At 36.4% G+C, this 21,955-nt stretch overlaps 1 protein-coding gene across 1 annotated transcript in view; it reads right to left on the bottom strand.

Moving 5' to 3' along the window:
- The window catches only part of LOC144974376 (general transcription factor 3C polypeptide 1-like), a gene marked incomplete in the record, with an annotated part of 443,780 nt that overhangs the window by 398,703 nt on the left and 23,122 nt on the right, over nucleotides 1-21,955 (bottom strand). Inside the window, 14 exon segments of the mRNA XM_078917212.1 lie at nucleotides 1,454-1,634; nucleotides 2,624-2,733; nucleotides 3,822-3,938; nucleotides 5,032-5,133; nucleotides 6,166-6,245; nucleotides 7,080-7,196; nucleotides 8,129-8,221; nucleotides 10,206-10,267; nucleotides 12,506-12,638; nucleotides 13,452-13,656; nucleotides 15,162-15,356; nucleotides 17,280-17,386; nucleotides 17,991-18,072; nucleotides 19,374-19,538. Coding sequence (XP_078773338.1) covers nucleotides 1,454-1,634; nucleotides 2,624-2,733; nucleotides 3,822-3,938; nucleotides 5,032-5,133; nucleotides 6,166-6,245; nucleotides 7,080-7,196; nucleotides 8,129-8,221; nucleotides 10,206-10,267; nucleotides 12,506-12,638; nucleotides 13,452-13,656; nucleotides 15,162-15,356; nucleotides 17,280-17,386; nucleotides 17,991-18,072; nucleotides 19,374-19,538 — 1,749 coding nt within the window.

Genomic DNA, 21,955 nt, shown 5'->3' with positions numbered 1-21,955 from the left:
GCATAGCACAGGTATATGATGGCTGTTACAGTCAGCCCCCGGCATAGCACAGGTATATGATGGCTGTTACAGTCAGCCCCGGCATAGCACAGGTATATGATGGCTGTTACAGTCAGCCCCCGGCATAGCACAGGTATATGATGGCTGTTACAGTCAGCCCCCGGCATAGCACAGGTATATGATGGCTGTTACAGTCAGCCCCCGGCATAGCACAGGTATATGATGGCTGTTACAGTCAGCCCCCGGCATAGCACAGGTATATGATGGCTGTTACAGTCAGCCCCCGGCATAGCACAGGTATATGATGGCTGTTACAGTCAGCCCCCGGCATAGCACAGGTATATGATGGCTGTTACAGTCAGCCCCCCGGCATAGCACAGGGATATGATGGCTGTTACAGTCAGCCCCCGGCATAGCACAGGTATATGATGGCTGTTACAGTCAGCCCCCGGCATAGCACAGGTATATGATGGCTGTTACAGTCAGCCCCCGGCATAGCACAGGTATATGATGGCTGTTACAGTCAGCCCCCGGCATAGCACAGGTATATGATGGCTGTTACAGTCAGCCCCCGGCATAGCACAGGTATATGATGGCTGTTACAGTCAGCCCCCGGCATAGCACAGGTATATGATGGCTGTTACAGTCAGCCCCCGGCATAGCACAGGTATATGATGGCTGTTACAGTCAGCCCCTGGCATAGCACAGGTATATGATGGCTGTTACAGTCAGCCCCCGGCATAGATTTGGCATACAAAACCGAGTTTTGGAAACGTTTGCTGATGAGTATGTAATCTATTTGGTTTCTCACTCCATCTCCAGGACTTTTCCATGTCCACTTCCTTCTATTGTGGTTTGTTGACCAAGTATTTGTGATTGTCAGATCATGTTGACGGCACCATTGAATAAGACGATCACCTCTGTCATTTTTGTCTCCCAGACCATGTGGGCCCACAATATCTTCTATTCTTTCTCGGCCCACCTTGGCATTAAAATCGCCCATGATGAGTTTTATGTCTGAAGACTTAAACTGATGCATTGCTTTATCTATTTGTTGATAGAAATTTTCCACTTCTTCATCATCGTGACTGGTGGTTGGGGCGTATATTTGTAAAATATCAAAATCAAAAGGTTTTGCTTGTAGTTTGATTGCCATTACTCTGTCTGATATGGGCCAGAATCCTTTGACTGCTCGCGCCGTTTTATTATCTAGTATTATTCCACATAAATACTCCAATAACAAGTTATTTGTAAAAAAAACTAAGAAAAAAAATCGTTTTCACAAATTTTTATCAATTTAACTCACAAGTTTTTATCAATGTTTCATATAAACTGGGATACAATCCGGCTCAATGGGCCTAATCATGGCTCTGAAGGACTAATAAAGAAAAGAAAAAAAAAAAGAAAAGATAGGAATAGGACTTTGACAAAAACAGGACTCAGCATTACTCACCATAATAAAGTCCCAAAGTACAGAAGCCCGGATATCAAAGGAATCCATGCTGTCGAAATTCACCTGGGGCCTGGCTATCGCTTCGAGGGCCTCGTGATCGACTGCCAGCTTGACCTGGTACATGCGGTGAAATTCTGACGTCGTGAGCGGCCATTCATAGGCCAGCGGTTTTTCTGGAGAACTGGACACAAAAACAGATGGGATTGTATATATAAAACTGTTTGAAAGATCAAACTGAAAGCAATACCTAACATAAGGCCTATAAAGTTTATGACTCCCCACTCAAGAGTGGATGTCCAATTGTACTCATTAATACTATCAGCATTGAGACAGCTGTATACAGACTTTCCAGATGGGGGGAATGGGACAATCATGCAAATGAAGCCGTTGAAGATCCGAGAGAAGAACTGTCCTACGGAACTGATCTCCCCAGGAATGAATGGACAACAGTGAACAGAGCACGGCAAAAATTGGGAGAACAGCTGGAAGCATGAAAAAGTGGAGGCTGGCTGAGACTAGTTTGTGTACATGTGGATGCCCAGAGCAGACGATGAAGCACATCCTTAGTGAATGCCAGATGGGCCCAGCTGCACTGACCATGACCTAAGTGTCTGCTCCACAGATGCTGTGGAGTGAGTTCAGTGTTGGAGTGACAAACTATGATGATGAGTGGAATAGTCTTACAGCTCCAATGAAATGAAAAATACTGTTGTCTGTCTAATCTTCAAAACTGAAGCTCCAGACTTAAAAGGAAGAAGAAGAAGGGAGTGGTATTGGTGGTTAAGACTGTTGAATTTGACAGAGAGTACTTTGCAGTGAAACTAGTTGAAGAGAAAGATAAAGTGAGTAAATGTGACTCATATTTAAGGGAACAACACAAAACAAATGACGTTTCGGCCTTTGGCCTTCTTCAAGTAAACAGGAAACATGTTATATAGCCCGAAAGTCATTTTTTTTGTGTTGTTCCCTTATATATGAGTCACATTTACTCATTTTATCTTTCTCTCCATCTTATTGGCTCATATATATATATATATATATATCTGCTGCAGCTCAATGGCCAGTATGGCTCACTGATGAACTTCTTCAGGACAATTTCACAAGCAATTACAATGTAGGCAAAACATTTCTGGAGAGCAAGAAATTAAAAATTCCCCATTTGTTCCACACCTGAACTTGACAAGCAGTTTTTGAACCACTTCCAGGAAGGATTCGAACATGGCCACTCTGTGTCTGGGGCTGTAACTAAATTTGAAATCCTTGTAGTTTGCCACGATCTCCTGGAATGTATCAAAGAAAAAAAGTAAATAATCAATGAACTATTGGGGCATCCAGTTATACCTACCAAAAATCTAGAAATGTCTAAATGAGTCAATAAAATGTATAGTAAAATTTTTAAAATTAAAAAAATTATGCTTTTTGCGCCACGATATCATAAGATATCGTCGCCTAGGCATTCCACGAAGGAATATAGATAACTCATCAAACAAGATGTCTGATGTCAACAGGAATCACCCATGTTGTCCAAATGAGCAAATTGGGGGTTAATAATCTTGCTCAAGGAAAAAAAAAAAAGTGCCTGAAGCGGGGCTCGAACCTGGGCCATCCGGATCACAGTGCAATGCCTTAACAACTCGGCCACTTCGCCCCCCAGTAAAATAAAAGGAGTAAAAATTACTCTTATAAAAGATTCAAAACAAAGTAACCGACATTTCAGCCTTTGGCCTTCTTCAGGTAAACAAGAAAAGGAAATATGTTAGCACTTCGTCATCGAACATTAAAATTATTTCTGACTTGAAAAATCCATATTTCCTTGTAACATTGATCAATATAACAAAACGCTCAGGACATGTTTTGCACTATGGATCAGAGTGTTGGAAGACCACAGAAAGTATCACCCAGAAACTTGAGGTATTCTAAAACAAATGTTTACAACGAATCTTCAAGATCTTCTGGCTGAATACAATCTCAAATGAGAACCTGGAAGCTAGAGCGGAGGTGGTGTCTCTGGAGAATTTCAATAAAAGGAGAAGATGGTAATGGTTGGGGAATGTCCGTCGCAGACTTGACAAAACATTGATAAGCAAGGTTCTGCAATGGAAACCCCAAAGAAAGAGGAAAAGACGCCTTCCCAAGGATATAACCAGCATCATTTGTTTTTCCTCAGATATCTTTTGATCATCAACCAATTTGAAGACAAATCTTTGCCTTTATGAAATAAATTATACATAACATGGGATTATTGCTTTTATGTTGAGAAATTTTTTAAAAATCTATCTTCATCTTGGAAGGGTATGACGCTTTGGGGAAAAAATCATGAAAATGGCTGTCAAGAGACAGTTAAAGTTTTTGAAAGGCTATACTTTACCTGGTCGTAGTAGGTTTTGGCCAGATACACACCGATGTGACTCACAAAGTTCTCATCCTTAATCAGACGGGCAGACTTTCCCCTGATGGAATAACAAGTCTTGTCTTTGGACAATTCCTGAAGGATGAAATAAATATGTGACCCACAGCATTCATTTGGTGTTAATTCCTGAGTCATCGACTCTGAGTAACATTCAGATTCAGATTCAGATCCAGTCACTGAAAATTTATTTCCAAGTCCAAATAATCAAGCCTAATTAACCATTTAACTGCCGTGCTCAGGAAGAAACAAGTATTTTAAAAATTGGCCAGAAAACTCGTCCTTTAAATATTGATCGATTTATATGACCTTGATCTTGCTAAAAACTCTCAAACCTGAGACCACATCGATATTTGAAGGACGAATTTCCTGGCTAAATTTTGATACAAGTTTGTTTTTTCCCGAAAAAGGGAACAGCTGTAGATTCAATGCTTTTAGTATGAGGTCACCTAAAAGTCTCATCCAGACACCAACACAGGATGCCACAACGAAGAATACACTGAAATGTTTACAAGACACGCTCAAAACAAACAAAATATAACTACCAATACATAACAAAGATATGATTTACAATTTTAAAAATATCACCACTAAAACTAACACTATACATTTGACTGTTTCCCTCTCGGTCAAGGACTCTATCAAGGGCCAGGACAAAACCAAGTAATCCCATTCCAAGACAAAGACAGAAAGCAACTCAGAAAACATATATAAATAAGAGGATAGAAGTCAAAGCAAGTGACCTCTTGCCCACTATGGGAGATCCAAAAAGGCCCCATGGGTGCCAGCAGGAAGAAGTGCTGAAACCTGAAACTAAAATCTCGACAATTTGCCAAACCTGAAAATGTTCGTACTGAAAATGCGGCCTAAACTTTACTCTTATTTCATCACAGTTTTTATACCATTATTAAATGATTACACAGCAAACATATTGACACAATGAGGAAATTAATTTGATTGTAAAACCAACTTATAATACATAGTGAAATACTCACAGTGCAGTTGAATCACGTTTTCGAATTTTTACCGATGCTATTAGTTTATTTTACTCAAAACACTGAAACCGAAGCTATTTGACTTCAAGATATCGCGAAACCGGAATTCCGGCATGAACCGGGAAACTGGCACCCATGAAAGGCCCCAACAAGCTAACAGTTTTTGAATGACTTACTGGAGCCAGTGTCCTAAATATTGTCCGTATGTCTAGAGACGGCAATCGGAAATGGAGATCCTTGGGGCAAAACATGTGGGACACCACGTGACACAGCAAGAACTGAAACATATGAAAAGTAGAAAAAAATAATAAAATTTAGAAATTTGTTTGGTTTTTAAATATTTACAAACAAGATGTGTGAAAGTAAAACAAACAAAAACTATTTAAAACTAGTTTGGTTTTAAAATATTTAAAAATGCGCGTGACAGTTACAACAATTTAAAGGCCTTCATTTCAGAAGAAGAAGAACAACAACAACAACAACAACAACAACAAGAACAACAACAAGAAGAACAAGAAGAACAAGAAGAACAAGAAGGAGAAGAAGAACAAGAAGAAGAAGAAGAAGAAGAAGTACAATGAAAGAAGTACAATGAAAGAAGTGCAATAAGAGAAGTACAATGAAAGAAGTACAATGACAGGAGTACAATGAAAGAAGTATAGTGAAAGTACAATGAAAGAAGTACAATGAAAGAAGTACAATGAAAGAAGTGCAATAAGAGAAGTACAATGAAAGAAGTACAATGACAGGAGTACAATGAAAGAAGTATAGTGAAAGTACAATGAAAGAAGTACAATGAAAGAAGTACAATGAAAGAAGTGCAATAAGAGAAGTACAATGAAAGAAGTACAATGACAGGAGTACAATGAAAGAAGTATAGTGAAAGTACAATGAAAGAAGTACAATGAAAGAAGTACAATGAAAGAAGTGCAATAAGAGAAGTACAATGAAAGAAGTACAATGACAGGAGTACAATGAAAGAAGTATAGTGAAAGTACAATGAAAGAAGAACAATGACAGGAGTACAATGAAAGAAGTATAGTGAAAGTACAATGAAAGAAGAACAATGACAGGAGTACAATGAAAGAAGTATAGTGAAAGTACAATGAAAGAAGTACAATGAAAGAAGTACAATGAAAGAAGTATAGTGAAAGTACAATGAAAGAAGAACAATGAAAAACAAAAATAAAACTTCAGTTTAATTCACAAAGACAATTGATGAGAACGTTTCGGGGTTTCCCCTTTGTGATCAAAACACGATAAATAAGACTCTAGAGTCGAATGTGTTTAAGCGATTCAACAGAACTCACAATGCCGTTTTCAAAGGGAGAAAAGATACACCTGATCCTCCCCATCTTGAGCTTTGCCCGCTTGTCTTCTTCGTCCAGAACTACAGGAATGACAACAATAAAAAATGAAAAAAGCAGAAAACATGATTTCGTATCGTATCATTTAAGAGCTGATCGGCTTTTAAAACCTTTAAATGCTCTTTATAACTTTTATGCATCAATAACATTTTTCAAAGTTATATTTCTAGCATTCATTATTTATTTGACAACTTTCAGTAAACAACATACAATAATTTGATATACAAGACCAAAAGTGTATACACCATTTAAAAGTTTTCATAAAATATACGCAAATAGTACCTAAATAGGCTATTACAATTTTTTTTCTGAAATTTCAAATCTAAAATTGAGCAGAATACTACAATTCGTATAAGCTTTTAAATATTGTTGATAATATGATAGAGTGATATTTATATTTTATTTTTTTCGATTTTTTAAAATGATATATATTGCATGCCATGTATATTTTACGCAAAGAGCTATATTGTATAGGACAGGTGCTATATAAAAAAATCAATATTATTATTATTATTATTTTTATTGTTATTATTAGTATTATTATTATTATTATTATTATTATTATTATTATTATTATTATTATTATTATTATTATTATTATTATTATTATTATTATTATTATAACTATTATTATTATTAACATTATTATTATTATTATTATTATTATTATTATTATTATTATTATTATTATTATTATTATTATTATTATTATTATTATTATTATTATTATTATTATCATTATTATTATTATTATTACTATTATTATTATAAGTATCAGACTTATTTACCCTATAATCATTAATTGAAATTAAAATCGGAACAGCGTCAAATCCGAATCCAATCCAAATAAGACTTACTGATTTTCGATTTTTTGACTGTTGGAAATGTCTCTTTCTTTTCTTCATCCTGAGGCTTGCTTTCTTTTTTCGCCTTTTTCCGAGGTTGTTTGGAAGTTGTCCCAAGACTTTCCCTCGCTGAAGAAAGTGAAAAAAAAGTTAGATAAGATAAAATGATTTATGATAAAACAAAGATACATTAAGACAGGAGATAAAAAATGTTCAAAGTTGTAATAGTATAGTAGAATAAAAAATTATGATAAGATAAGATTAGATTTCTAAAGAAAAAAGATAATATGAGATATATAAAAAGTTGTATTAGTATAAGATAGCATAAAACACGATGTGATAGACTTCATAAGATGAAATTAGATAAGAGATTAAATGGTAAAAACATGAATACATATGAACATTTCAAGATTGTGCTCCGACAAGACCTGCTTAATACTTTTCTGATGTCTGTATGTATTAACATTTTTACTGGTTTTTCTTTGGTTGGGTTTTTTTTTAAGTTTTTTTTTTTTTTGGATAACGGAGGAAGAAGAGATTTTGGTATTTTGTTCTTTTTCTAAGATGTAATATTCATTTTTTGTTCATTAAAGACATTGAACTTGGGTTTTCTTGTTTGTCCATATGCGTCACTTGGGGAATAAACATATTCTTTGTATTTAGTACCAAAAAAAAACAAACTGCGGCTATGTGGTCAAGTTGTATGACTCTCGCTTTCATATTGGAAGGTCCTGAGTTTGAGCCTCGCTCGGCGCATAGTTGAGTCCTTGGAAAAGGCTCTTTACTTACATTCTCTCACCGTACTCAGGTGTAAAATGAGTACCTGGCCATTAACAGCGTTGTGTCTGTCCAAAAAAAATGTAATATCACCTGACAGGCCTGTCTCGTTCTACATGTTACGTGTTGCTGTTTGTCCGGGACCCCTTTAAAGCGCTTTGAGCACATTTAGTGGATATTGCGATATATATATATTTTTTTAAATTTTAATTTTTTTCAAAAGAAGAAGAAGAGGAATCACACCTAAAGCATCGATGAGTAAAAATGCAAACATTATCTTATACCTCTTTTCACAGTTTTCTTGGCGGTGTCCGCTGGCTTCGGTCCTCTCTTTCTACCCCTTTTGATAACAGTACATTTCAGGGATTTTGGCGGTGCTGGAATTGAAGGTAAAGACCAGTTTGCGTCATTGTCATCATCATCATTGTCATCGTTGTCGTCCTCACCATCATCATCATCATCTTTATCATAGAATAGGCTCTTCTCTCACATTCTCTCAATGCATCATCCATCATCATCATCATCATTATCATCATCATCATCATCATCATCATCACCATCATCTCCATGTACAAAATTGTCTCCTTTTTTTTCTCTATCGTTACCAATCCCATCGTATTTACAACTAATCAAAAACTTTTATGAGGAGGCGAAACCATAACTATAATCTTTTTTATATTGGCAAGAATACATATGATGCCAAGACAACATATGATGCCAAGACAACATATGATGCCAAGACAACATATGATGCCAAGACAACATATGATGCTAAGACAACATATGATGCCAAGAAAACATATGATGCCAAGACAACATATGATGCCAAGACAACATATGATGCCACGACAACATATGATGCCAAGACAACATATGATGCCAAGACAACATATGATGCCAAGACAACATATGATGCCAAGAAAACATATGATGCCAAGACAACATATGATGCCAAGACAGCATATGATGCCAAGACAACATATGATGCCAAGACAACATATGATGCCAAGACAACATATGATGCCAAGACAACATATGATGCCAAGACAACATATGATGCCAAGACAACATATGATGCCAAGAAAACATATGATGCCAAGACAACATATGATGCCAAGACAACATAAGATGCCAAGACAACATATGATGCCAAGACAACATATGATGCCAAGACAACATATGATGCCAAGACAACATATGATGCCAAGACAACATATGATGCCAAGACAACATATGATGCCAAGACAACATATGATGCCAAGACAACATATGATGCCAAGACAACATATGATGCCAAGACAACATATGATGCCAAGACAACATATGATGCCAAGACAACATATGATGCCAAGACAACATATGATGCCAAGACAACATATGATGCCAAGACAACATATGATGCCAAGACAACATATGATGCCAAGACAACATATGATGCCAAAAAATAGATGAAACAACATATGATGCCAAGACACATATGATGCCAAGACAACATATGATGCCAAGACAACATATGATGCCAAGACAACATATGATGCCAAGACAGCATATGATGCCAAGACAACATATGATGCCAAGACAACATATGATGCCAAGACAACATATGATGCCAAGACAACATATGATGCCAAGACAGCATATGATGCCAAGACAACATATGATGCCAAGACAGCATATGATGCCAAGACAACATATGATGCCAAGACAACATATGATGCCAAGACAACATATGATGTCAAGACAACATATGATGCCAAGACAACATATGATGCCAAGACAGCATATGATGCCAAGACAACATATGATGCCAAGACAACATATGATGCCATCTCACAAAAAAACATACAATAGTTAAGAGAAACATTTAATGTCAACAAATATCATCAATGTTTTCCAAAGTGAGGAAATCAAAAAAGTTGTGAAAAAGTTGAAATAGGGAGGAAAGAGTCTCTCTCAGGGATAACAATGAAGATGGCATAAATGAGACTCGAACCATGAATTTCTCACTCAACATCGCATTACTGTATCTACTTCACCACCATCTTGGGGGAATTGTGATAGCTCAGTTGATAGAACTGTCATCTCACACAAAGAGACCAGCATCAGTTCCAGGTGTTGTTGAGGGTTTTGTTTTTTATTCTTTATTCTATCCACCTCGCAAAGAATAGGTTGCTGGGTCTGTTAGAACTGGTGGAAAGTACCTTGTGATAGACTAGTATCCTTGATAGAACTGTCATCTCACATACAAAGAGACCACATGTAGTGATATCTGTGCAATATTGAATATTTAATCTCATATTTATAGTCTTCCCCATCCCTTCCCACACTCCACACCCCCACCATGGAATAATTATAACTCACTTGTACCAGATCCATCCGATTTATCAATCAGTTTCTTGACATCCCAATTGCGCATTATATGCCTGGGGATGAAAACAGGGGGAGATAAATAGATAGATATGGAGGGACTTATATGCCTGGGGATGAAAACAGGGGGAGATAAATAGATAGATATGGAGGGACTTATATGCTTGGGGATGGAAACAGGGGAGATAAATAGATAGATATGGAGGGACAGAAATTAGTATAAAAAATAAAGCTGGCATTCCTGTTATATGCCTGGGGAGGAAAACAGGGGGAGATAAATAGATAGATATGGAGGGACAGAAATTAGTATAAAAAATAAAGCCAGCAATCCTGTTATATGCCTGGGGATGAAAACAGGGGGAGATAAATAGATATGGAGGGACAGACATTAGTATCAAAAATAAAGCCAGCAATCCTGTTATATGCCTGGGGATGAAAACAGGGGGAGATAAATAGATAGATATTGAGGGACAGAAATTAGTATCAAAAGTAAAGCCAGCAATCCTGTTATATGCCTGGGGATGGAAACAGGGGGAGATAAATAGATAGATATGGAGGGACAGAAATTAGTATAAAAAATAAAGCTGGCATTCCTGTTATATGCCTGGGGAGGAAAACAGGGGGAGATAAATAGATAAATAGATATGGAGGGACAGAAATTAGTATCAAAAATAAAGCCAGCATTTAAAAATAATAATAATAATAATAATAATAATAATAATATAATAATAATAATAATAATAATAATAATAATAATAATGATATGATGATGATGATGATGATGATGATGATGATGATGATGATGATGATAATAATAATAATAATAATAATAATAATATCTATTGTCCAGAAGAAAGGCAATCCGTGTTGTGTGTACAATTACAAAGCTCTACAAACAGCACAAGCTCATGTCATACACATAACATTCAAGTGGCGCTTTCAAACATACAGTGTACAGTAAACCTTATATGCCTGGAGATTAAACAGGGTAGAGAGGTGGAGAAAGAAAAATTATGTATCAAATCACCAACACCATCCGTTCTTCAAAATAGAAACTGATAAAATTAAAATGAAGCAATTAATCCAATCAAAATAATTGAAAATTTCTAAGTGCTTTGAGGTTTAGACTAAGGCGCTATATAAAAATGGTTATTATTATTATTAAACCATTTTCCCATTTATCAAAGGTGAAAACGAAATAAATAATATAATTGTACTGTCCTTAAGATAAATAGCAATGAAAAAGTAGTCCTTCAGAGCCATTAGTGCCATGGAGCGATTGTTTATCCTTGTTTCTATAGCGTAAAATGGGCATTAACTTGCCGACCGTAGGATAGGACACTAATCTATATTACAAAGTACTTTCTGCCAGATCTAACATACAGCTTGCAACCCAATCACTGCTGGGGTGGACAGGGAGGAGAGTTGTCGGAAAATCAACTAATCAGATCAGACCATCACTGGTCTTGTGTCATTTTTTACATTTGGCACCAGTCTGTCAATGCAAGTGACTACAGGTGTCAAAATATGACATAAGACATGATGGTGATTCTTTTTTTCACCAGCCCGGCAAGTGAGCTACAGGTGTCAAAATATGACATAAGACATGATGGTGATTCTTTTTTTCACCAGCTCGGCAAGCTTTCTCCTGTATTCTTGATAGGTCTTATATGTTGACATCAATATACACTTTACAAGATATCTATTTTTTTACAATTATATAACCTGTACATCCCTTGAAATTTATACTATGAAATTATTCTTAAAGCTTACAATATTATTACACTATATATACCTATTACCAAATTTTACTTTACCACATTATATTTACATATATTATGTTTATGTATGTATCATTGTCGGCATTTTATACGTCTGTACAAAAATTTACTTTTTGGATGAATAAAGTACATTATTATTATTATTATTATTATTATTATTATTATTATTATTATTATTATTATTATTATTATTATTATTATTATTATTATTATTATTATCATTATCATTATTATTATTATTATTATTATTATTATTATTATTAATATATATTATTATTATTATTATTATTATTATTATTATTATTATTATTATTATTATTATTATTATTATACTATTATTATTATTATTATTATTATTATTATTATTATTATTATTATTATTATTATTATTATTATCTCTCATGCATGATCATATAAACTTGACTTATTCCATATTTTTCTACTAATATAAATCCAAATCCCAGTGTCACAGTCCAATGCTTTATCTATTCGGCCACCTGACTCCACACTTACATGAAAAGTGTTGAGTCAAATCCGCCAGCACCCCTGCGATCCCCTGGCAGCCAGTTGTCTTCCCTGATTTCCTTAAAGGGGCGTGGCGTGGTCACCTCGCTGAGTTGTACCTCCCCTTTGAACCCTGGCTCATCTGAGAAAAGAGAGAATATGTACGGCATAGCTTTGTGAGTATTTGTGTTTGTGTGTGTGTGTGTGTGTGTGTGTGTGTGCATGAGAGAAAGAGAGAGAGAGAGAGGGAGAGAGAGAGAGAGAGAGAGAGAGAGAGAGAGAGAGAGTAAATGAGAGAGATCGAGAGAGATACATAGTGAGAGAGAGAAAGAAGAGGAGTGAAAGAGAGAGAGAGAGAGAGAGAGAGAGAGAGAGAGAGAGAGAGAGAGAGAGAGAGAGAGGTAAAGAGAGAGAGTTGATGAGAGAGTGAGAGAGAGAAAGAATGAGAGAGGAAGAGACAGAGAGAGAATTTTATGTGGTTTCTTAAGGACAATCAAATTGTTTCTTTAAGTGATAAAAACAAAAAACTTAACACCACATTTGTACACTAGCTTGGGCCAAAAGGTCGTTTTTGTAACGTTCGCCATAAAAATACTCCAAGTTATTTAGAAAAATTAAGAGGAAAAAATGTTTTCATCGGTTTCTTATAGTTGAATTATGTAAAATAAACCAAAAAGTAATGATCTAGCTCCAATAGAATAGCAGGAATAGTTTCTCAGATGTTAGAAAAAAGTGTGGACTTTGTCCATACTTTTTCCACATTTTAAAAAGCTATAACTACTATAACGTTGATGCTATATCGTCAGCATTAGGTTAATATTTCATTATTCAACTCAATGAAACTGATGAAAGTTATATGTTTTCCTTCAATTGTCCAAACAACTTAGCTTTGGAGTTTTTTTTGTGGCAAACATCACAAAAAAAGTCCTTTTGGCACAGGCTCATATAAACTCACCATGAGCATCCATCTGACCCAGCTGTGTGGCCATGCAAATGAGCTGGGCCTCTTTCCAGTAGACTTCGACGTCATCCAGCGAGTTGAACTCGAAGTGAATCGGAGAGAACTCCGTGTCTGGCGGAGGTGGCCGAGTTAGACAGTATCCCGGGAGGCTCTTCATAGTGTCCAGCATCATACTTTTCTTGTGTAAGTAACAGACAGTCTAAATAAAATTTTAAAAATAAATAAAATTCCCTTTATTCATCCCATAGGGGAAATTTGTCTCTAGGGTCTATTCCAAGGGAAGACTGGAATAACCGCAGTGCAGCACCGCAAATTGAGCTAAGGCGAGGTGACTTGCTCAAGGCCAAACACCGCAGCGGCGGGCGATCGAACTCGTTACCTTTCGGGTAGGAAGCAAAGACCGTACCGCTGAACCATGATGCCCCACTAAAGAAAATAAATAAATAAATAAATAAATACAGTAGAATGCTGATAAAGTCAACACCGCTGGGCCAGAAAGCTTGGCTTGACTGTTAAAGATGAAAGCGGTGGGGACTGCCTGAAGTCTGGGATTGTGAAAATAACCCCCCCCAAACAAAAATCAACTATTTCTTCACTCATCTAAAGATCCCAGGCAATGGTCGAATCAAAAAGTCAAATGATCTGAATCCAAAGCAAGTACTTGCCACATGAACGAAATGAATTCAATGAAAGAGACAGTAAAGGTGAACCACGGAGGACATAGGAGCTATGTGCGGCTATGTGGTCTTGTGGTATGACCACTCACTTTCGGATCGGAAGGTCCTGGGTTCGAGCCTCGCTCAGCGCATAGTTGAGTCCTTGGAGAAGGCTCTTTACTCACATTCTCTCACCGTACTCAGGTGTAAAATGAGTACCTGGCCATTAACAGCGTTGTCTCTGTCCGAAAAATTTATAACATCGCCTAACAGGCGTCATGTCCCATCCTATATGTTAAATGTTAATGTTCGCCAGGGACACCTTGTAAAGCGCTTTGAGCAGATTTAGTGGATATTGCGCTATATAAAATCTCAATTTGAAGCTGAGCAGACACAGAAATGGTACATTGCCCAGTCAAAATGAGGAGCCCCGTTTTTATGACATGATGTAAGTGGTTGATCTTTAAAAATCGTCACAGCTAATGTGATCTAAAACACTTTAAGAGGTTTAAATTCATGTCTCATCCTAAATGTTAATACACTTCAACAGTCGTAACGTCACTTCCCTCGTAATGACGCATGGCAACTTAGTAACTGGCTCTAAACTATCTGAAAAATGGTGGACGCCCTCATGAAATATTTCTCCGACGAGCATAAAAGCATATCTAGAGGGAAAAAAACATTATAATTCTGATCAAGTTTTGACTTTTACACATTCTGATCACAAGACATATGAAAAGTTCTGGCTAGCATGAAGAATAAAAAGTACCTATTTTATTAGAACCACGATGGCCATTGTGACATCAGACTATTGAATCCAATTATTGCTGTTGGCTAGGGACCCCTTGGAAAGTACTTTGAGCACGTTTAGTGGATATTGCGCTTTATAACCCTCTATTTTAGTATAATTTGTCAAAACTCACAGCCACACGGAGCAACTACAAAAGACATCTAAACTTCTAAGTCACGGATCAAGACCGAAGGTGTAGAGCTCGGCTGATCGCTGGTTTGAGATATAAGTAAGAAAGTAAGTATGTCAAAAACTCACATATTCATGAGCACGGAGTCCGGTACTCGGCCCATACGAGGCCAGGCCCATGTGGCACATTAGGTTGAAAGCCTCTACGACTTTCCGGACGTAAATCCTCTTGTGGCACAAGTCGCGGAGTGTTGTGGCCGGGATGGTGTACAACGGTCTTAGGCTTTGTTCAGGGTCTGTTAGGATCTCGTCTATACCCTCTACCTGAAAAGGGGGGGAGATAAAAAAATAAATGTCAGATGGTATTTGTGTGATGGTCTAACAAATGGGGTCATCTGGAAGATTAAAAGGGGGGAGATAAAAAAATAAATGTCAGATGGTATTTGCGTGATGGTCTAACAAATGGGGTCATCTGGAAGATTAAAAGGGGGAGAGAAAAAAAATAAATGTCAGATGGTATTTGCGTGATGGTCAAACAAATGGGGTCATCTGGAAGATTAAAAGGGGGAGAGAAAAAAATAAATGTCAAATGGTATTTGCGTGATGGTCAAACAAATGGGGTCATCTGGAAGATTAAAAGGGGGGAGATAAAAAAATAAATGTCAGATGGTATTTGCGTGATGGTCTAACAAATGGGGTCATCTGGAAGATTAAAAGGGGAGAGAAAAAAATAAATGTCAGATGGTATTTGCGTGATGGTCTAACAAATGGGGTCATCTGGAAGATTAAAAGGGGGAGAGAAAAAAAATAAATGTCAGATGGTATTTGCGTGATGGTCAAACAAATGGGGTCATCTGGAAGATTAAAAGGGGGAGAGAAAAAAAATAAATGTCAGATGGTATTTGCGTGATGGTCAAACAAATGGGGTCATCTGGAAGATTAAAAGGGGGAGAGAAAAAAAATAAATGTCAGATGGTATTTGCGTGATGGTCAAACAAATGGGGTCCCGTATTACAACATTAAAAATATTATAAACAAAAATGAATAAAACGGATTTAAATAAAAGAACAAATTACCAAAAAACAAGGAACGATTCGGGCTCAAAATCCTTCTTCAGCCAATAATTTAAAAAATAAAGACAAAGAAATCTTTCAAGGGGGGGGGGGAATAGCTTGTTTCTTTTCTTTTTTTTTCTGTTTCTTTTAAACAATTAATGTCAAAGTTTGTAATATAACATAATAAAAATAATAATAATAATAATAATAATAATAATAATAATAATAATAATAATAATAATAATAATAATAATAATAATAATAATAATAATAATAATAATAATAATAATAAATGAAGAAGAAGAAGAAGAAAAAGAAGAAGAAGAAGAAGAAGAAGAAGAAGAAGAAGAAGAAGAAGAAGAAGAAGAAGAAGAAGAAGAAGAAGAAGAAGAAGAAGAAGAAGAAGAAGAAGAAGAAGAAGAATATTAATAGATCTTTATTTTCCATAAATATGGCAATATGTCATTTAGTTACACTTGTTATAACGTTGTATGATCTATAATTTTCAACAGATATTTCACTTCTATCTACTCTTTCTATACATTATAATAAATTAACCATTTTACATTTCGGTATTCAACACTTGTGATTATCATCTTAAAACGTTATAATACTGGGATAAACTCGATGCCAAAAAGTGGTTTTAAAATAATTTTTTAAATTGAGCTTTTATATGGCGCAATATAAACTAAAAATGCTCAAAGCGCTTTACAAGCAGTCCCTGGCCAACAGCAACATTTATCATGTAGGACGGGACATGACGTCTGTTAGGCGATATTACAATTTTTTTCGGAGAGAGACAACGCTGTTAATGGCCAGGTACTCATTTTACACCTGAGTACGGTGAGAGAATGTGAGTAAAGAGCTTTCTCCAAGGACTCAACTATGTGCAGACCGAGGCTCAAACCCATGACCTTCCAATCCCAAAACGACTGTCATACCACTAGACCACATAGCCGCATGGTATTAAAGTTAAAATGAATAGAAATGTGAGAATTTAGTTCTTGTCACTCTAATAAACCATCTCCATTTTCTTCAGTAAAACATAAAACTATCCAAAGTTTCATATTTTTGGCTATAAATTCAACTCCTAGCATCTTGACCAGCACAACGAAATACCGTTTCAAAGCTGTCACTCGTATTTTGCAAATCCCTCTACTGCTCTGCAATTATTTTAGCTACTCTTTCGTACCTTCCAGTCAAATGTGATGACTCGACACAGCATCCCAATTGGTATGGCCATTAGGATATCTCCAATCATACATACGCCTGGCACATTGTTTGTGTTCAGATATTTTGCTGGGGAGGAGAAAAAAAAAGTGATAAAAAAAAAAACCCCAAAAAATCAAGGATTTATGACAATAGATAAGTTGATTAACGTCCCCCACGACCTTGAACCTGCAACAACAATGGGAAATACCAAAGGATACGATCACAGATTCCATATTCCACGCTTTAAAAAAAAGGTTAAAAAATTATTTTTTTTTAAATTGAGCTTTTATATAGCGCAATATCCACTTAATGTGCTCAAAGCACTTTACACTTAAGAATGCAATGCATGAGCAGTCGGTTTGTTTTGTTTTTTCCATCATCGATGAGAATTTGGAACAGCCTTTCTGCGGACGAAGTTAGCTTTGAAAACCTTAAACAGTTAACAGACAGAATTGCAGGGACTAAAACAGGTTTCAACCTTGCTTTTGTGAGCATGAGCAGTTACTAACTGGGTGATAATGATCATTTCAATACAACGTGTTGCGTATTCAGTGAGGTGGCATGTGATGAGCTCAATTTAAAAAATTAGAATTTCAGAAAAAAAAATAAAATCAGAACAGCCTTTTGTGAGCGTGATTAGTTCTTAACTGAGTGACCCATAACGTGTCAATTTGAGCAATTCATAACTTACTGTTGTGTATTTTCAGAGGTGGCACGTGACGTCTCCAGTCTTGGACATCTAAGTACACAGGGAGTTCCGACAACTCACCAGTCTAGAGAAGATAGCAGAGGATTTTTTTATCATTAACCTCTTTGCAGGTCACAATTGGTAGAGCAGTCATTTCAAATGCAAAGTGCCCAAGATCGATCCCGGGTGCAGTCGAGAATTTTTTTTCTGACCCCAGCAGTGATTGCGTTGCTGGGTCTGTTAAATCTGGTGGAAAGCACTTTGTGACAGACCTGAAACCTACCCAACAGGTAGCAAGTAATTGCTATTGTCCGCTTCACGTTATAGAAACCGGGATAAACTCCAGCTCCACGGGCCTAATGGCTTTGAAGGACTACTCCTCATATGATAAAAGAGTCTTCTCCATAGAATAAACATTGCGCTGTCCACAGCGGGACTCGAACCAGGGACCCACCAACATCGACAGACATTGTCTGTGAAATGATAGCTTGCTTGTTTTATTCTAGCTTACGTAGCACTACCAATACAAGTTGCATGTCAATCACCCTTTTTGTACAAGCAATACAATATCCATTCACACTTGAGTGAAGTGGGGTAATGAATAAAATGCCTGAACCAATGATGCAATATCTACAGCCATATTTGTACCCCATTAAAAAAATAAATAATTAAAATTGAGGTTTTATATAGCGCAATTTCCACTAAATGTGCTCAAAGCGCTTTACAAGGGGTCCCTGGCCAACAGCAACATTTAACATTTAGGTCGGGACATGACGCCTGTTAGGCGATGTTACAATTTTTTCCGGACAGAGACAACGCTGTAAACGGCCATGTACTCTTTTTACGCCCGAGTACGGTGAGAGAATGTGAGTAAACAGTCTTTTCCAAGGACAACTATGCGCCGAGTGAGGCTCGAACCCAGGACCTTCCGATCCGAAAGCTAGTGTCATACCACAAGACCACATAGCCGCCCATTCTATTGCTATGCTGACTGTTATGCACTAAAGGCAGTGCATACAAAGACTGACAGGGAAGACACTCATTGGTGGTCAGTCAACAAGTTATTTTATTTCACCTCTATAAATCATATATCACAGACTTAGTAACATTTAACAATGGCAGTATAGAAATATACATAAACAGGAATATACATCATGTAATATAACGTAAATGCACAAGTATAGTTAACAAATGATACGAATACAATGTATACTTAAAATATATTCAATTGTGACATTATTTATAAGTAACTAAATGTAATTCAGTGTATTATTCGTGGAAGTAAAATATTAGTAATACAATTGCAAAGGGCAATAACTCAATAATAATAATACACCATAACACTAACAATGCTCAACATTACTTCTCTTATTCTAGCTTACAAACCTCTGATGTTTGCAGATCACTACTTCCAGCTGCACCGACTTCCTGTTTGACGTCTCTTGCCTCCTTCGGGTAGTCGTAGAGCAGGTAAAACATGAACTTGTGGAGCTCCCTGGCTCGAATGATCTTTGCAAATTTTGAAATGTGTTTTGACGATGAAATGATTCGCTGTGTGGGAGAGATAGATAGAAAAAAAAAAAAGTTGAAACAGACAGTTATTGTGAATGTGGGAAGCAGGATGCCGCACATATGCTTTGCGAGACTGTACAAAGTACAATGAGCAAAGGGCGACAACCATTTGGTCTGAGAAGATTACACTAAAGTAGAAGCTCTATGGGTCCCAGCACAAGCTTGGGAAGACCACGGCATTCCTTCATCTTGTTGACCTTCAGCTATAAAGACATCATGAGGGGAAAGAAGAAGAAAAGAATAAAAGAAAGTTGGAAACATAAAACAATTGCAGCACTGGATAACAAAAGATTTCCAGAAAATGCATTATAAATTGACTGTTAATCACCACTTATTATACTAGAAATTCAATATCCATCAAAATATCCATTCACACTTGAGTGAAGTGAGGTAATGTGTAAAATTATACCCGAAGCAATGACACAAAACCTGGGCCACCGTTTTGCAGCCATTGTCACCCATTTAATTATTAACCATGCTCAACATTGCTTGCCTTCATGAAGATGGAGGGACGCCATACCGCTAGAGTCTATCTATAAAATGACAGAAGCATATAAATGTAATGGTTACACCCAAAAATATATATATATAATTAGCGCATCTGGGAACAACAAAAAAACTAGAAGACATAATGAATCAGAACAGAAACTCAAAATAAGTGTAAAGCCGGTACTTCAATCATTATGATGAGAAAAAAAAAAGCAATGATGTGGAAAGTCAACCTTAACCCTAATAATAATAATACGCTCATTCTCGTGTAAAACACAAGCTTTGGGCACTTTACAAAATAAATTATCAATTTGGAAAAAAAATAAAATTAATTAATTATTAATTTTTTTTAAAAATAATAATAATAATAATAATAATAATAATAATAATAATAATAATAATAATAATAATAATAATAATAATAATAATAATAATAATAATAATAATAATAATAATAATAATAATAATAACAATAATATTAATAATAATAATAATAATAATAATAATAATAATAATAATAATAATAATAATAATATACAATGCAATGAATTCATAGCCAAATCAAGGGTTCATAGCGTCAATAAATAAAAGCAAATACAGTAAAGTAAAGTAAAGTATTCCCTTAAATCTGACAGAGCCCAGAGATGTATAAGGCCTGGACATTTTCCTTCCATCATTTCATCCAGTCTTTGGCTACTACAGTCCTGTCCCCCTGTCAGGAGTACCATCCAATCTCGTTCCTCTCCTTTTCCACCATCCTGCGCCATGCTGTTTTTTGGACTTCCTTTCTCTCTGTAGTCCATCCCATCCCAATGCCACTGCAGATTCGTTCTTTTACCCTCTCCTCAAGACACGCCAGGAGATGCATAAGGTCTGGACATTTTCCTTCCATTTCGTCCAGTCTTTGGCTACAGTCCTGCCCCCCTGTCAGGGGTACTATCCAATCTCGTTTCTCTCCGTTTCCACCATCCAGCGCCGTGTTGTTTTTGGACCTTCCATTCCCTCTCATTCCCTTTGGAGTCCATCCCAATGTCACCACAGAATCATTCTTTTAGCCTCCCCTCAAGACACCCAATCCAATTCCATCTTATCATTCTCACCACAACACTAACTTTCTCTGCCTCCGCCAAAATCCCAAAATACCCTCATGATGTTGTCTCAACATTGTTCTCAAGCATTTATTTGCAGCTATGTGGTCTAGTGGTATGACACTCGCTTTCGGATCGGAAGGTCCTGGGTTCAAGCCTTGCTCGGCGCATAATTGAGTCCATGGAAATACTCTTTACTCACATTCTCTCACCGTACTCAGGTGTAAAATGAGTACCCGGCCATTTACAGCTTTGTCTCTGTACGAAAAAAAATGTAACATCGCCTAACACGCATTATGTACCGTCCTTAATGTTAAATGTTGCTGTTGGCCCGGGACCACTTGTAAAGAGCTTTGAGCACATTTAGTGGATATTGCGCTATATAAAAGCTCAATTTAAAATTTAACGCTCAATTTTTTTTGGAAGGCGGCAAAAAGTCAAAATGGAGGAAAACTACTCAACGTATCAGTGCAAAATATTTTCCACAAACAATACTGCAGAGATGCCAACTTTAAATTTGGCTCACAGGAGTTTCAGCCACCACTCGTAGGAATTTCAACGCCGAAAGAGGAATTTCCGCTCACAAAAAAAAAAAGGAATTGGAACGATATTTGGCATTGTGCTTACATATTGTATAGTTCTAAATAGATAACTGATTAGAATTACAGTGTATATTATGATACATAAACACATTGCAAATTACAATCCCAAAGTTTCCTTATTTCAAATGAAGTAAAGCGCCAAAACCTAACGGTAGAGATTGTAGTACTGGTGGTAGTGAGGATGATGTGGTGTTGGTGGTTGTAGTAATAGTGGTAG

The sequence above is a fragment of the Berghia stephanieae genome, chromosome 6 (genome assembly GCF_034508935.2).
Source record: "Berghia stephanieae isolate SIO BIC M18660-M18661 chromosome 6, UCSD_Bste_1.3, whole genome shotgun sequence".
Classification (NCBI taxonomy): domain Eukaryota; kingdom Metazoa; phylum Mollusca; class Gastropoda; order Nudibranchia; family Aeolidiidae; genus Berghia; species Berghia stephanieae.
Note: the sequence above shows the minus strand (reverse complement) of the source record. Positions and strands in the feature narration are given on the sequence as shown.